The following is a 16,427-nucleotide window of genomic DNA, read 5'->3' as shown; positions in this document are numbered from 1 at the left end:
CACACCACAGCTCCCTTGGGAGAGTGACGGGTCACTCTCATGTAACCCCGTTACACCCCGCCCCCTTTCGGGTGCATCTGGAGTCAATACAATTTGCCGACTTTGGGGCGGGGAGGTTGGCTTGGGATAAGTTGATCTAAGGAGCGACTGGCAATATTTGGAAGTCAGATTTTAAGTTGTTGGAGTTGTTTGAGTTGCTTGAGAAGATGATAGAAAAAGTAAAAATGAGCGCGTCGGATGGGTGGATGGCTGAAAGACTACCTCGTAAACTACCAAAATTGACATCCCCTGATCGATTAAATACGGTCCCAGGATATTTTGTTACGCAGATTCCCGCATCTGGAAAGAAAAGTACAAACTCACCCAAGGCTCGTGTGTCTATTGCTTTTGTATCACATTACACAATCTTTCAACCGCGCCCTTCACGAGTAAGCGTCATTGGAGGTACTGAATGTAAGCGAAAAAGCCGTGAGGATCAACTGGATCGCTGCGAACGCCATTGTTGGTTATCATTCGTCAAATAGACACCGATTGCGATCGGACCACGAGAAGTGAAGGGTTACTGTGCGAAGTGTGTGCAAGACGTCGCCAACCGCGTCTTTCCGAGCTTCCCAGTTGTCGCGACCGTGTGTCTTCTTGACCAGCGCAATGTCGAGCCACGTCAGGCGCTCATCGAAGAACGGCGACACCAGCTCAAGAACCTGCCACCAGAGCTGCGAGAGAAGCTGAAGGCGAAGAAAAGCGCTGCTCGGTCTTGATGGCGTCACACCCGTCGCGGACACAGTACCAAATGATCGGGTTTGCTGCCACGAGGTACCAGAAGCTCGAGCGCACCTGTAGAAGGCAGAAGGCAAGCCAAAATTGCAAGTCTTCAAAGACAGGAAGCAGGACCTTGCGCAAATACTTGCCGAAGCTGACAAAGGCCCTGATCTGCGCTTCTTCGACTCACTATGTGTATATCGTCATTGAATGTGGCCAAAGGTGGCTTGGGTGTCACAAAGCACGGAGAAGTGTAGATCACGGGATCTCCGGAAGCAGGCACGTCTGCACGCCATTGGTGCAGCCCAAGTGGAGAAGTAGACGCATTTGCTCGCTGTCCGACAGCGAAAGCACAAGTTGTGACGCGCTAAATTGATTTACAATCTGCGTTGCTTCCCTAAACAGCCTCCGCAGCCATTTTGCCTGCAGACCAGGCGTCAACTCGCGAGAGTGACGCTCTACAAAATCTTTTTGCATTGCTTACGCGCTGGCTTCGCGCACAAAGTCTGCAAGTGATCTCAGCCCGAAGACTTGCGAGATATGCAGCCGAAAGCTTTGTTGTGGTCCATGCACTATGCCGATGCATCGACAGCGAGCTGTCCTGGTGTATCTCGATTGAGTCTGCTCAAGGTGCGGTTCGGCGTCCAAGTGGGACCAAATTGAGTGTTAGAGACCGTACGCTGCAGGCTTGTCCAGTGGAAGGTCGTGCCAGATGATCTCCCAGCGTTTCTTGTACCAGCCTTCCCAAGTCGTTCACCACCACGTCGACGTCAGGCTCTACTTGAGCAAGTCGCCGTGTCAAAGCAAAGAGATTGTGAGGAAGTCTAGCGCGTTGCATTGCTAAGTGCGAAAAAGAGCCAGCTTGAGCAGCTCAGTGCTCGATGTCGTCCGGCTCTACAAACTTGTGTCACTCTCTGCACGCATGAAAGGCAGTAGCAGTGCAAGGCGTTGCCGCTTGAGGTGCGCACTCAGGATCACTCATACACAATTATAATTTTTCCTTAAATCTACCGTCACTGCGCGCTGGTGCGCGAACTCATCGGAGATGAGCTGTTCGTGCAACGTGTCTCGGTCTTGCTGGTGACTCAGCCCGAAACGACTGCCACCGCTTTACGCCCGATGCCGTATTGATATATGCTACCTTTAGTGCCACGAACGGGAGAGTACCATCGCCTGTGCTACCAGCGGTCGACCTCAGAGAGTGCGAACGCGCCGATACAAGCCTTGGAGTCGTTGTAAACCGTTAGTCGAGAGACGCAATGATCGCGTCGTCGACCAAACTCAGTTCTAACGGAATGCCGAGATACTTGACTGTCTTTGTGTGTTCGAGAACTTGAACTCCACGAAGCATGGAGCGGTCTTGTTTTGATTCAGCGCCAAGAGTACCGACTGCAATTAGTTGCGCTTCGCACCGGAGCCTCTACAGTAGTCTTTCACGATCTCAAGTTGCACCCGCAGGTTCGCGATTGAACTCGCAATGAGAGTCAAGTCATCTTCTTGTGGCTGTGTGGTCTGCGTCGAGACACACATCGTACTCCTCGTTGGATTTCAGCAGGTCGTATAAACAGCATCTTTGAGCCGTCGGTATTTTAGAACACACAGTACCTTAACTTCGTTAAATTCCTTTCTTTCCATTAGCAGCAGCTGAATATGATCCAGCGATTCTTCTAGCATTTTTAGTTCTCTAACCTGCAAGTACTGCAACTTTTGCTGCTAGTACTGAGAATTTGGAGGTTATTTAAGTCGAAAATGGTCGCTCATGTACATGTTTAGAAGCACCACTGCATACTTGCGCTGATATGGATGCAGAAACCCACTGCGAAGTTGGTCGTTGAACACGATGCTCAAACACTCGTCGAATACATCCGAAGAGGTTTAAGAAAAACGGCGTTCAAGCAGGCCTTCCCAGACGAAGATGTCGCTTTAAGATGCAGAATCGCGTTCGCAAGGTCGGCAGCCGTGGTCGGTGGGTCAAGCAGCGCACGATCAATTTCCGAGACGAGCCGACGAGCGAGTAGAAGATTCGTCCAAACGCTTCCACTCGAAGTCACGACGTCCTCGATCGTCGGAATCTCGTGTTCACCGAACGGAAGAAGTATTTGATGCCGCTTAGAAGTCGAACCTGGTGTCTTGACTGTACTGACTCTTCCGCGTGACGGTTTCCTTGTAGTTTCGCATGACTTCATCGTAAAGCTCACAATTCGAGTCGCTACCTGTTGTACGATATCGAGCAAAAGCTTGCTCGAGTGCGATGCAAGCGTCCTTAACAGTTTGCGTGTTTTGTATCCAAAGCTTTTTCCGTACATCTTGCAGCTGTGTTTTATTGCTCATCTTTCACATCTCTCACACTCTGTCGGGATTCTCAGCGACAAGCAGTAGATTGCGGACCAGCTCGGTTTCTTTCTCGATCGCAGACACAACTTTCCGGTAGTAGAGAAGGAACCGCGGAAGTTTCCAGTTACCTAGACCGTGCAGATGTTTGCCCGACCGGAAGTACATATAGTAAGCGAGGTGGTCGCCAGCGCGCTTCGGTACTTTGAGCCGTAGTAGTAGCGATTGTAGAACATCTCGGACTGCTAGCCGGTTTTTCTGGGGAAGTGGATTGGTGAACGCGCACTTCGTGCCAAAATGCATCCGTCAGGCATCGATGACGCCCAGCTTCGCTAGCCACTTGAGGCAGTTCGATCGACTCGGGTCATATCGAAGTCAGCAATCAAAGCGCTGAGACGAGGGTCAAGAGGAGCGTTGAGATCGCCCAACACGCAAGCACATTTTAAAACCCAGGCTCTGTTGGTAGCTGTAACAGCTGTCTCGTAGAAGTGAACGTGGCTGATAGCACGAAGAATTTGTGTGATGAGTATTTCACCTTGATGCCACGTCATACTTTGTCCGTTGTAGCCTCAAGCATAGCTGACCGAATGTCTGCTTCACTGGAGCTGAGTAAATCAGCTATTTGACAGGTGAGATGACGTGTTTTTCTTAGTCAGTGCTTAAGATGAGTGCAGTACTATTTGTCGCTTTCGCCAGCATCCAGTACCAGAGCAACTGTATAAGATAGAGCACAAATTTATCCGAAGACCGCTGCTCCAGGTGAGAGCAGGACGCCTGAAGCTGTGGCATGTGGGATCATGAGTTTACAAATTGACTTTTTGGCGTTTGTTTTACTTTTGGTTCAGAGTAGAAGTCCAACACGTATGGGCGTGTACGAACTACGCTACAATTTGGCGAGCAACACTAAATGAAGGCGTTGCGACTCTTGCACTTGGAGACGGACAAGCCGGATCTCGCGAGTCGGACCTAGCGCATGAGCGACGAGCTTGACGTCATCCTAAATTCCGCGGTAGCGTGCTGCTACACTTTCGGCGTAGCGAACGGGCATGAGGTGCGTAACTCGTACAGGGAAGATTCTAAACAAGAGATCGTCTCTTTCGCAGCGAGCAGCACTACCGTACGTCTTTTAGAAAAGTGGTATCAAGTCAGAGATCGGAAAACTGCAACGACTGATTAAAATGGAGAACACCGCATTTTCCATACCTAACATGGATTGAATGTTGTCGGCTAGGACCGCTTCCTTCAGACATTCTTCTAACCTTATCAATGTATGTAAGAAAACAAACTTATAATTACGTTTGCTTTTAGCAGCAGGCACTGTAGAGTGCATGGATCATAGCTTATCTTCGGAAAAATTCAGCAGTTACTATCACGCAACAATTGATCTAGACAAAGTAAGTGAATGCATCAGTGTGATATACTCATTGGATTGTTAGGTATGACTGAGTAGGTCCGTACAATCGCGTCTATACCGATTTCACATTGTTCAATTTTTCAAATTTATATACTAAATCGTTGTGCGATTGCGCACAATGCAAAGGGTCAACGTACTGCTTCTGATGCGAACAATGAGTCTTTGTCAATGAGAGGTCTGTGAGATACGTGGGCTATTTACTAGCCTCATGTTATGCAATACGTACAGCTATATAATCAAACATTAAAGAACAGATATATCGAAAGTATACCCAATTACAATATGAATAATACTTTTGAATAAAAAAGATAGGTTGCGTGAAAGACGTTTGGTTCCACTCTTGGATAGAGTGAGAAAATGTATTTTCTTCGCGCTGTACACGCGGACTCTTGATGTCAAAGCTTCCACTTTTCAACGTTCACAGAAACTTAGGTCTACCCGTTCATTTATAGATTTGGAAATATATCTATTGAATATTCTTAATAAGAAGACCATATACTATATGCACTGCATTGCATGGGGCTTTCAATTCACGTTTCCCGCAGAAGTATCTTTTACGGAGTCCCATCGTTCCTTCAGTATGAGCACATTGATATTTCTAAGCTTTTAACAAAAGTGTTCCTGTACAGACCCCACGACGGTATCAATGAGACCGGTGTAGTCTTTAAATCTTTGTCTTGATTTTGTCTGTCATCAAACCCAGAATTTGGGAAGAAGCTACAGTTTTCACTCGAAATTTTGATGTCCTTATGTGCGTAGATCGGAGCTGATAGATGGATATCAGTGCTAACCAGTCGATGGAGTATTAAGACATAAAGGGCGACATCAAGTGTACTGCGCACAAAGTGCAGCTGTTCCTCACCATGAAAGAAAACGCGTCGTTGCACATATGTACGCGGCAATTTAGACGTTTGATGAAGACGGTGTGCTGTGATCAAGGATAAGAATGGACAGCCGCAATTCCTTGCGTATATACCGGATGATAAAACCGGCCTGATTTTAACGTGAGTCCCGTTATATTCGTAAATACCGATACTTCGGAAGCACGATTGAGCAGTTTTGCATTTTGCTCAACTGTACCAAATAAGTAAGGTGTAAGGGATACATACTACACTTACACACTCTACACGTAGATGTGACGATACTTGGTTACACCTCTCTTGTCTTGTTATGACACTGGAGGAGAGCGACCACTTAACGAAAAGCCACAACTTTTGGAGCCCACTACGCACTTTGCGTCATACCATGCCTGTCCTTCAAAGCATAGTAGCATTGGTAGTTCGCTCCCGTTCATACAAATGAATAACTCTAAGATCCTTTCACAAGGGCGTGGTTGTTGCGAGTAACGAATTTAAACAAAATCTTGGTTATAATGCCGAGGTATTTGCTCTATCGATTTCCACTGCTTCGCATATTGGGCTTGTCACGCGGTAGTATCGACTCAGTAGTTCCGTTACCTAGTCATCATACTTGATAACTTCAAGACCTCGCCTTCTTCTTGCGACTTACAGTCGTCTAACTACAACTCCACCGGACCTGACCTGAAAGACCGCATCACCTGATCGCTTCAACTCCTCTCCACCCCTGACACACAACGCCAGCTCACAACCGCCCCACCTGAGACACATTCTAGTAACTTCGACGAACAGCCGTTTCTATGCGTCTCAACAAATATGCAAGAATTAAGCTATACTATCGCACCACTTTATCCGCTTTGTCGTCCAATACTATCCGCAAGATCACCCTAAAGCTGTTCGAAATATCTTACGCACTGCAGAAAAGCTATTGTAGCTGTCGAAGCGTCGTATCCAAGCGATTTACTTATGCTGCGTGGAAGAGGTGGGTTTATGAGTCACCAAAGCTCCACTAGGAAAAATATATAAAACGCGGAAGTCGTGCACCTCGTGCAGCGAAGACGTTAACTTAACGAATACACGTGAGCGCGTGAACGAACGCACGAAAATGTGTTCGAAAACTTCGACCATGATCAAAAGCGAGACCCTATCAGTACTTGCTGCTCTTTATTTTCAGGGAGCGACCTATAACCCGAAAAAAGGCTCATTGCATAGCATGACGTGGGCCAACCGGAAACTCGACCATCCCAAACACCTAATCTATACGAAATCTCATACTACCAGTACATTGACACTTCTAATTTTTACAAAAAATGGAGTTTCCACGCACAGATACTACGTTATGCTTCACAAAGATGTGAGCTACACTGGTCCTAATTCTGATAGTGTCTTTGACGTTAAATTGAGCGCTCTAACTAGCACTGAATTTGCTAATTGTATCCTCGACTTACACCGTATAGTTCCTGCTCTTCTAATTATCCTCGCATCACGCACTTCTCCCTTACGCACCCTTAAATGGCTCAATAAACTCCTGCGGAATGTGAGGTCATCGCGACCAAGGACTTCCAAGTGCTCTATAATAAGAACGATCATCGTGGCTTCCCTGGTTTCCTTCGTCCCAACCGAATGAACTTTATATTAGAACCCGAACCCAGCCTGTATGCATTTTTTAAAAGCTTAGTCTTTGTGTCAAAGCTTTCTCTTTGATGCAAAATGCCCGGCAACTCCAGTACATTGATTGTCTTCGGGTAAGCTATCGCTGCTTCACTGGTGTATTAGTTTAACTGCTTGTATGTTTATGAACACAAGGAAGTCGAAAAAACTCGCAACAAGCATGTACTGTCATTTTTCTAATGTTGGCACTTTCTTCGCAAGGAAGGCGACTTTAATTTCATAGTTGGCTTTTTTTCTCTTCTCTCCATGTAATTCAAACTGGCAGGCCGATCATCCTTTTGGCAACACTGTAGACTTCAGCTACTGCGGCAACCTCCAATGCATGTGCACATGTCAAAGGCATTAGTATCATTAGTAGAAACAAAAGAATGGTTCCAGCATTGGCCACATTCCGCGAGTTTTTGTTACCGTAAAGGGCTTTCCAATATTCTCACGGACTATGAAAATTTGTTGGAAGAGGTATATTGATCAACTGTGTAGAATACAAGCAAAGTCCTTTTGATATTAGTCGTGGTCACTTTTACATCCTATGCTTTTCAACCATCTGGACTTGAAAATGTAACAGTGTCGATTTCTGGTTATTTCCAGTCAGGTATGCATCGTCTGGTTACCAAATTCCTAAGACTAGAGTTTACATCTGTTAATGTCACTCCTCTGCATCGTCGCTTAGAGTTCTTCTTTTCATTCCTGATTGCTAGATGACAATAATCTTATCATCGTTATATCATGACAGCAACGCTTTGTCTTCAATGTCTTTCTGTCTTGGTATTGACGCTGATTGGCATCCTGAATATCGCTAATGGCGACTGTGCAATGGGATACTCGACGCTGACAACCGAAGGTTGTCAAGGATGCAGTGACTTTGATTTGTGTTTTGGACTCGCCAACAAGAAAAGGTGTACAGATTCAGGGTGCAAGATAGACGGTGATTGCTCGTATCAATGCATGGCTGTTGCTAAACGAAACACACTCGAGGTAACAATTGGGTTTGGCAAGTATGAAAGTATGCAAGAGATAGGAACTGGCGACTTCACTACTGCTGATTTGGGCGATTGTCCAAACAGAACAGACACAAGGTCATCGGTTAGCAGTGATGACGTCAAAGCGGTCGCAAAAATTAGCGTATCAAAATCTATCGAGACATTGTAAGCCATTTATATGAAGGATTTGAAGTGTGTGTTTAACTTGCTTATTAGACATGTTTCGTGATTTTGCAGTACAATGTCAGGAGGAATAATCTCATACAATTACCCTAGAGGAAAAGTGGTGAGCATGACAATTGTTTCAAATTTTATTTCATCCGCGACTGCAGTGACGCGAGTCGTTTTAAAGAATCTTGGGCTCGAGAATCAGGTCGATAATCTATCAAGCTTACTACCATCTACTGTGAAACGCCTCGAGCTTACCAACACGCTGTTATCAAAGTTTCCAACAAAGTTAGGAAGACAATTGGCCCTACGAGAGCTGTACGTGCCAAAATCTTCAAATTCCTTTATAATAGGATTAATCGTCCAAATCATTATCGACTAGAATTCTCGACTTCAATTACATTACCACAGTGGTACAAACCGACGTAGTCGACTCCATTACTACACTGTAAGTAAATGTTTGAAGTTTTGTTAAAGGGATATTGGTGTCAACTTTGGTATCCACAGAAGTCTAGCAGGAAACAGCATCAAGACTTTTACAGGCGTTTTTACCAACCTTGAAACTCTGTACGCATTCTTGTTTCAAAAAACATCATCGTTTTTAAAATAACTGTGTTTATTGTGTAGATCGTTGAGTGGAAATGTTTTGACTACATTCCCTGATGCGATATACGAGCATCTGAATCTGAACACATTGTACGTCAATTTCTGTGAAATGTCGTCATCATTTATTTATTTGCGCTGACAGAATTCTTGCAGAGATTTGACTGGCAATTCGTTTACTGTCAGAGAATTCACTAGTGATCAGGCGGCTTTCTTAAGCAACTTAGAGAAGCTTTACCTTTCTGCCTCTGATTTCACTGTAGAGCTTGAGTGCGATGAGAATGATCAAGTGACTATTCATGATGTCACAGTGTGTGTGAGACCTACAGATCCAAGTGCTGACAAAGCTGATACAGCAATGAAAAGTAAAAGTGGCATTGAAACTTCTCCGACTTCTACCGGCTCTGATGCTACGTTTTTTAGCATTTCCGACTCCTCGCCGACATCATCTGGATTACTCGTGGGAATCATTTGTGGTGTCTCAGTCGTGCTTTTTGGGATATTCCTCTTTGTTTTTTATCGACAAAGACAGAAGGATCTACCACAAAGTAAGCTTGACGACCCCTTAGGATTTACTGGTACTTTTCCATCAGTGGACGGTGGACTTGGACTGCAGCAGTCGTATGATGGGCTACAGAGTTCTTCAGCCATGAATGTGGATATTCCAATGGAATCAAATGAGCTTTCAATCGATGATCTAACAGCTCGGGATGATGAGTCGCATTGCATGAATGAACGAGCATTTGTCGATACCAATGTAGGTGTGTCTTTCTTTTATGAGAAAACCTCTTCAACTTCTTCGTCAGAGTTGACCGTTAAGACAGATGAAACAAATTTCGATGAATATACATCAATTTGGGATGACCCAGACCTCCTTTCATTGCAGGTACGCGCAGCCACCGTGACTGATATAAAGCTGCTTGGAAGTGGTGCATTTGCTATGGTTTGGCTCGTGCAGTACCGAAATTCACAGATGATTGCATCAAAGCGACTACGACCGGAGATGCAAACAAAAACGCACATTGCAACGTTCATTGAAGAGATCAAATTGATTGCCAATTTCAGTCATCCAAATCTCGTAAAATTTGTGGGTGCAGCTTGGACAATGGAAAGTGATCTACAGATGCTGCTCGAGTATATGGATGGAGGCGATCTTCGAACTCTCTTGGCAGAATCCCAGACTTCAGTTGATTGGAATATGAAAAAGGCTGATATTGCGATTGAAGTGATCGAAGCTATCGCGTATCTGCACTCGTTTGAGCCTCCAGTTGTTCATCGCGACTTAAATTCAGCAAATGTGTTGCTTTCGTCAGAATTGAAAGCCAAACTAAGCAACTTTGTTACGTCACGATTCCGACCTGTGAGCAATCGTACAAGCAGCTGTCGATGGCTGGCTCCCGAGGTGATTCGTGGTGATACTGATTTTGGCAAAGCTGCAGACATTTATAGTTTTGGTGCACTACTCACTGAATTGTATACAAACGAAATTCCGCTTAACAACGTTCATGAAGTGAATGACTCGACTCTGTCGGACACAAATATCCTTCATCATGCAGCAAACGGTCAAGAATATCCCGAAACTGGATTTAGTTTGTCTCCAGCTTTAAAAGAATTGGTAGAACGATGTCTTGCCCAGGACCAAACGAAGCGACCAACGGCTACAACCCTTGCATTGGAATTGCGATTGATTCAAAAGGATATGACAATACGAGCAACATCACGGTCAACGAACCTACGCATTAGTGAACTCACTTGATCGCAAGAGGTTCCATGTACAATTGAAGAAGGTCGATCTTTATAACATGTTTTTTTCTATTTTTGATAGTTGGTAGAGATCCATAAAGTCAATGTAAAAGAAGAAAACTTTTAAAATACATATGCATCTGCGTCGTTACCTGAAATATTTTACGAGATATAAAGTATCACTTGCTGGAACAGTCGTGTCTCGAAAGATTATTAGCGTGTCATTAAGTCACGTGCGAATCGTTAAGAATAGTACTTAAGTGGTTGAGAAGAGTTATAGTTATCGCGTTGCTCGCTTAAAAAACATCATTCATTCGCGTAGAGAATAATAAACGAAAGATATAATAAGTTGATTTGTTCGACAACATGAGCTTCAATTCTTTTTCACCACTTCAAACTGACTTTTTAGCCTGAAAGTTTCTGACATTAATATGAACTTGTTTCATCACACGCTGGTAAAGATCTGGACGATAACCGAAAGGAAATAAAATCTCGAGTAGCACAAACATCGGAGCTGTGATCAGTGCCTGGTCGAGACTATCAAAAAGTGCCGGTTTGCGACGTTCGAACACACCGTGGCCAATAAATTGCAAAATCCAAGCCGTAGCATGAATGGCCAGTGCCACGTGCATGCTCTGCACCCCCATGGCGTTGGCGCCTTCGATGACAAAAAAATTGGCAAATATGTAGCAAAAAGAGACGATGACGGCGCCGAGCGAACCGGCGTATATGTCTAGTGCCATGTACCAAAGCATATAGATAACAGCCATGACAGCTGAGTAATTGAGCACCACAAACTGTCCGTATGGCAACGAGGCTAGAAAATCTGGCGTCTTGAACAAAGGTTGTGTGTGTGCAAGAATCATGAGTCCCGATATGAAGATAGGCCAGATGCAAGCCAAGTGAATGTACTGATTGATCTTGTTGTGGTGGTACGACAGATAGAATGTCACTTGCTTTTCTAAGTTAAAGCGGTCCGCTATGAAGGCCATGACACGTTCTTTCTACAGTGAACTGAATTCATGTTTTGTAAAAAAGACGATTGATCGTCGATTGGTTCAAATCAATTGCAATTGTGTCTACGTGATCAAGTATGAAAGACTCCATATGGTTAACAATCTCTAGGCTGACTCAGCAGAAGGGTCAACTTTGTCAAGATGATTGTACAGCCAACGCTACTGTACGCAAGTAGGGCATCCCGAGAAATTTGAAGATGAATGCAGGACAAATCAATGTTTACGAGAATACGAAAAGTCTAGATGATAGAGTAATTTCTTGGGCAATTTATACTTGAAAATAGGTGCAAACATAACGTAAATTAGTCGATCAATCAGAGAAAAGAATTTAAATAAGGTGATCGCCAAAATACTATTTTTTTCTATTATATAAAGTAGAAATTTCAAGTTTAAAAAATAATGTGAATTACCCTGCTGACTGTGGATATAACAACTTCTTGCTTCATTTACGGAGTGTATTGCTTATTACTACAGCCTAGACTCGACTTCGAAGTTTCGGTAGCCTTCAAGCTCATGGCAATCCAAGAAGCACAACAGCTTGCTAATAAGCACAGGCAACATCGGTAAGTAGCGAATTCTATATACAGACCTGCAGTATGATACAATTGCAACATCAGCAGACAAAGTCACCGTTGCGATCTTGTGCCGAGTTGATATGTGTTTCTAGCTTCGGTTTTATAAGGATTTGTCCAGTCCCGGATAATGTGCATTCATTTAAAGTCCAGGTACATTCGGGAGCGTCGTGCACGTGCGACTTTTAAAATAGTAGACAGTAACTAGGAGCCTTTGCAGTTTCAGTATAGCTCTCACGACAGGGACGAGTCGAATGAGCATTTCTAGGTAGTTTAAGAACAAAAAGTGCGTAAGAAATTGAGGTTCATTGTTTTTCAGACCTATATTTGAGGTTCAATTTCGGTCTAAGTATATTTTGCCTTGAATCATCGGCCGACTAAAAGTTGAGTTCGTTAGATGCCGCGAATTATATTAGTAGTGTAGCTTGACGAGTCATGAACCGATCTCTTCTCAACTGGCGTAGATATTGAGCTATGACAGAACTGAAATAGATAAGTAGAGAACGGTTTGGCGCAAAAAATCCGTCTTGCTTGTATACATAAAAGCGTGTTCAAATATTCAAAGCTTCCTCTATGCGAGACGCATGACAACTTTCTTGCACCACTTCAGGTGGAGCAAACTCAGGCAATGCCACTTCGAGTGGTACGCTGACGCCAAATGGAGCAAACTCCGGCGGTTCAGGCGGTACACTAACGCCAGGTGCTGCGAATTCAGGCGGTACACTAACGCCAGGTGCTGCGAATTCAGGCGCCAGGTGTGCTGGCGCATTCTCGTCGGTCCAGATGCCAACAATGGCAGACGGGAGAACAGTAGGAGTCGCTCTTGTTCGCTTTGCTGCATTGGAGGGTTCAAGGATCGACGACCTTCGCAGCGTTTATGCGTCGTATTCGGAGGTATAATGTGCTGTTAGCGCGGGCAACGACTCTAGCATTGCGGATGGATGTCTATCCGTTTCTAGGCAAATGCCATCGTGTGGCTGTACACAAGGCGAAGTAACTGACTGATCTATTGCATAACAGACTAAGGAAATTATCTATTTGTAAGAATGATTTTGTATGCTGATGCAGCTAGTGCATCTTCAGCGTCAAAGAGATTTCCTCTTCCGGGTTTTTAATTGGCAAGAGTGGCCTTCGAGCGGATCCCGCTAAGGTCAAGGCCACTGTGGACTGACCGGCTCCAAAGAATCAAAAGGAATTCTGCAAGTGGCCTGGCCTCGCCAATTACACAGCGAGAACTATGCGGAATTGGCATGGCTATCGTCAAAACTCCTTAAGAACGATGCGGAATGGTTTTGGGGCGCCGAGCATTTAGAGACGTTTTACGGGGTCAAAGATAGCCTCCTTCATGCACCATTACTTGCGTTGCAAGACCCTGATCGTCCTTTCAGTGTTGTCTGTGAAGCTTCGGACTTTGCCATCGGCCTTGCACTACTGCAAGCAGACGCCGAGGGCGAGATCAAGTGTTCGCGATCGAATCTCGCCAGATCAAGGTTGCAGAGAGGATCTGCCCTGTTCACGACAAGGAATTACTTGCGATGAAGTATTCACTTGTCAAGATCAGGGCTCACCTTCTCGGCTCCAAGCCGTTTGTGATCTACAAAGATCATGCGTCACTACGCTCTGCGACTCAGTAGCCTCTCCTCACTTAGGGGATGGTCAGATGACTCTCGTTCTATGCATAATAAAACTTTGAGGTGAGATATAAGCCAGAAAGAAGAATGCTTTGACTGATGCATTGTCACGCAGACTCGATTTCGTTGAATAATAATTGCTGTAGTATAGCACCGACTCGACGGATACGCCTCGATTTGTGGTTCCTCACGATGATTATTTGAAGTACCGTATCCTCCATGAGGCCCATACACCCCACTCAGTGGTCATCTCGGTCGTGAGGCGAACTACAGCTCTGTGAGTTGCCCTTACTGGTGGATTAAGCTCTACGTATGTACGAGCACCTATGTGCGCACGTGTGAGACGTGTCAAAGAGTGAAATTCTCTTCGCATGCGGCGGCACCGCTGGTCAGTTTGCCGGTACCATCCCGGTATTGGCAGACCATAATTTTGGATGTTGTGTGTTGTGGTCTTCGTCGACTGTTTGAGCAAGATAACTCGTCTTGCGGCGGTGCCGGACACCATCAAAGTTGAGGGTACAGCGACGCTATTTATGGATCGGGTCTTTTGACAACATGTACTCCCGGAGTCAATTGTCTCTGACAGAGACCCACGCTTACCTGAGAAGTTTTGATCGAGGATCTTCAAGGTGTTGGGTATCAAGCCGACAACGTCCACAGCGGACTATTCGCAGACTGATGGTCATACTGAGTGCGTGAATCGCGTCTTCGAGGACGTCCTTCGCAGCGTCTGCGCTGAGATTCCGAAGCGATGATGCGCCATGCTGCCACTCGTAGAGATAGCTCAGAGCAACGCAGTGCATTCATTCATCTACCGACTGCAAGCCGTTCTCCGCGAATGGGCTTGTTCATCCTTGTGTCTTACCGAAACCGCTATCCCGTGGTTCAGGGCGGTGGGGGAGGAAAAAACTGAACGGCTAGCTGATGTCAGCCCCCTCACCGTGCGTAAAGAAGTCAGATACTTCTTGTCTACTAGTTTGAGTTTCTTACGACACGTTCGCGATGCGATTGCTGAAACACAAGACATGCAGAAAGAAACTACAGCCGAAAGAGGTAAAGGAGATATTAAAAAATTTGAGGTCAGAGGCCTAGTTTTATTGAATACAAAATATCTTCCTACCCATACACTTTCTGCTGTCTTTAGCCGTACCGGGACCCGGCGAAATTTATCGCGGAAGAGTTGGCGCTACCCACAGACGTCTAAGCACCCTGAAGCTGAACCAGCAATTGTTTTGAGCATGGAGTGCAGCGATCTCCATCTCCAACGGCGTAAAGCGCTCCACCTTTGCATGAAGCTGCGAATTCGTCTGCTCAACGGCTAGGAGCCACATCGAGCGCGATAAGCCTCTAATTTGATGCGATCCGTGCACAACGTGTTCCAAGCTTTCGAGGCCTTCCGCGCAGCGGTATGCGACGCCCACTGGAGTCCCGATCGCGTCAGATCTCGTCCTTAAGACTTTAAGAGTATCGCGATTCGCCGAACGGCGATCGATCCAGTTTTGGTCGTTAGCCGCCGACTCTTCTCGTCGAGAGGAATAGTGTTTGCTATCACGTAGAACGCCTTGTGGGTCAACGTCGTCGCCAGGGTCAAACCCAGTATATTGTGAAGTGGCGGGGATACCCCGACTTCGAGGATTCGGGAGAGATTGAATTGCAACTTCGGCAAGAATACTCAGGTGTTATGGATACTTATGGTCAGAAAGATCATGACGCTCCGCGCCCGCGTTTATCGGCAATAGCCAGAGAAGCCGAGGGATCATCAGCTGAGCTCAAGCTATGGCCCTGAGTGCTGCGGTCGCAGACCAACCCGTGTGACAGACTACAGAGCTCGCGGGAGCGTGATGGATCAACCGATACGTCGCAGGGCAACACTGCAAACAAGTTGGCGACGCGCTTTGAGTTTGGCAAATCAAACCAAGGATGGCGTACCACGCGCATGTCCACTTCCTTGTAGCTCAAATTTAAGTTGTACAGCTAGGAAAGTTTACGGTGCCGCTGCACATATCGCTGAAATAGCTCTTCGTCATATGTAGTGGTTTTGCCAGGGGGCGAGCACCACAGCAATCGTCCGCATCGCGTGTACAGGACTGCTTCCACTCTGAGCACGAAGTCGAGTGCGGTACGTATCCACCGGGATTTTTGAGGGACTAAAAAGCGATCTAGGAGAGATTTTCGTTCGTCAAGCTCAGATTTTGTAAAAGCCGGGACCCAATTGCGTTGACAACCAACGAGCGAGTGATCGCGTCCTTCTCTTCTGTAGCGAGATCTGCCAAGCGGAAGCCGTATTTCACACGAGGGTCAAGGATCTACGACGGATGCGCGCGCATGAGAGCCGCCTTGCAAACAGCATTCATTTGCTGCTTCTTTGCCTCGTCACGGTCATTGGTAATGACACCACTTACCTATGAAGTCGAGACTTGTGGATAAAGACCCGGCATCGGCAAGGTTCCAGCAGGGATCACGTCGCGCCGCTGGGACACCTTGTACTCTTCTTTTTGTCATCTGTAAAAGGATTATCCAACTTGTAGTCGACTTCCTCCGAATGCTCGACGAGGTAATGGCGGGCACAGTGCGCGGTCGCGAGTAGTTATCGCGTCTGCGTTCTTGGTCGTGCCACGACCCTATCACCGACAAAGCGCTGCGCGGCTCACGGCTACTGAGAGCTTAGGTTACGCTTCCCTT

General features: G+C 45.9%; 4 protein-coding genes across 4 annotated transcripts; 2 read left to right on the top strand and 2 right to left on the bottom strand.

The window, feature by feature from the left end:
• Positions 1 to 5,020: 5,020 nt before the first annotated feature.
• On the top strand, positions 5,021 to 5,263 carry PHALS_04046 (uncharacterized protein; the record flags this gene model as incomplete). Its single annotated transcript, XM_024722040.1, has 2 exons — positions 5,021 to 5,159; positions 5,208 to 5,263. 2 exons carry the CDS (start codon positions 5,021 to 5,023, stop codon positions 5,261 to 5,263), a joined length of 195 nt encoding a protein of 64 aa, XP_024573156.1.
• Positions 5,264 to 7,758: 2,495 nt separating this feature from the next.
• PHALS_04045 (tkl protein kinase) lies at positions 7,759 to 10,539 on the top strand (the record flags this gene model as incomplete). The annotated part of the gene is made up of 6 exons (XM_024722039.1): positions 7,759 to 8,177; positions 8,250 to 8,498; positions 8,563 to 8,628; positions 8,688 to 8,747; positions 8,808 to 8,876; positions 8,940 to 10,539. 6 exons carry the CDS (start codon positions 7,759 to 7,761, stop codon positions 10,537 to 10,539), a joined length of 2,463 nt encoding a protein of 820 aa, XP_024573155.1.
• A 379-nt stretch (positions 10,540 to 10,918) lies between these two features.
• On the bottom strand, positions 10,919 to 11,518 carry PHALS_04044 (Predicted membrane protein; the record flags this gene model as incomplete). The annotated part of the gene is made up of 2 exons (XM_024722038.1): positions 10,919 to 11,184; positions 11,248 to 11,518. 2 exons carry the CDS (start codon positions 11,516 to 11,518, stop codon positions 10,919 to 10,921), a joined length of 537 nt encoding a protein of 178 aa, XP_024573154.1.
• Positions 11,519 to 12,665: 1,147 nt separating this feature from the next.
• Positions 12,666 to 12,955, bottom strand: PHALS_04043 (uncharacterized protein; the record flags this gene model as incomplete). Its single annotated transcript, XM_024722036.1, has 2 exons — positions 12,666 to 12,850; positions 12,916 to 12,955. The coding sequence occupies 2 exons, from the start codon at positions 12,953 to 12,955 to the stop codon at positions 12,666 to 12,668; spliced, it is 225 nt and encodes a 74-aa protein (XP_024573153.1).
• Between the last annotated feature and the right edge of the window lie 3,472 nt (positions 12,956 to 16,427).

Source organism: Plasmopara halstedii (assembly GCF_900000015.1).
Source record: "Plasmopara halstedii genome assembly, contig: Scaffold_253, whole genome shotgun sequence".
In the NCBI taxonomy this organism is placed as follows: domain Eukaryota; phylum Oomycota; class Peronosporomycetes; order Peronosporales; family Peronosporaceae; genus Plasmopara; species Plasmopara halstedii.
This window is presented reverse-complemented; position numbering and strand designations above follow the sequence as displayed.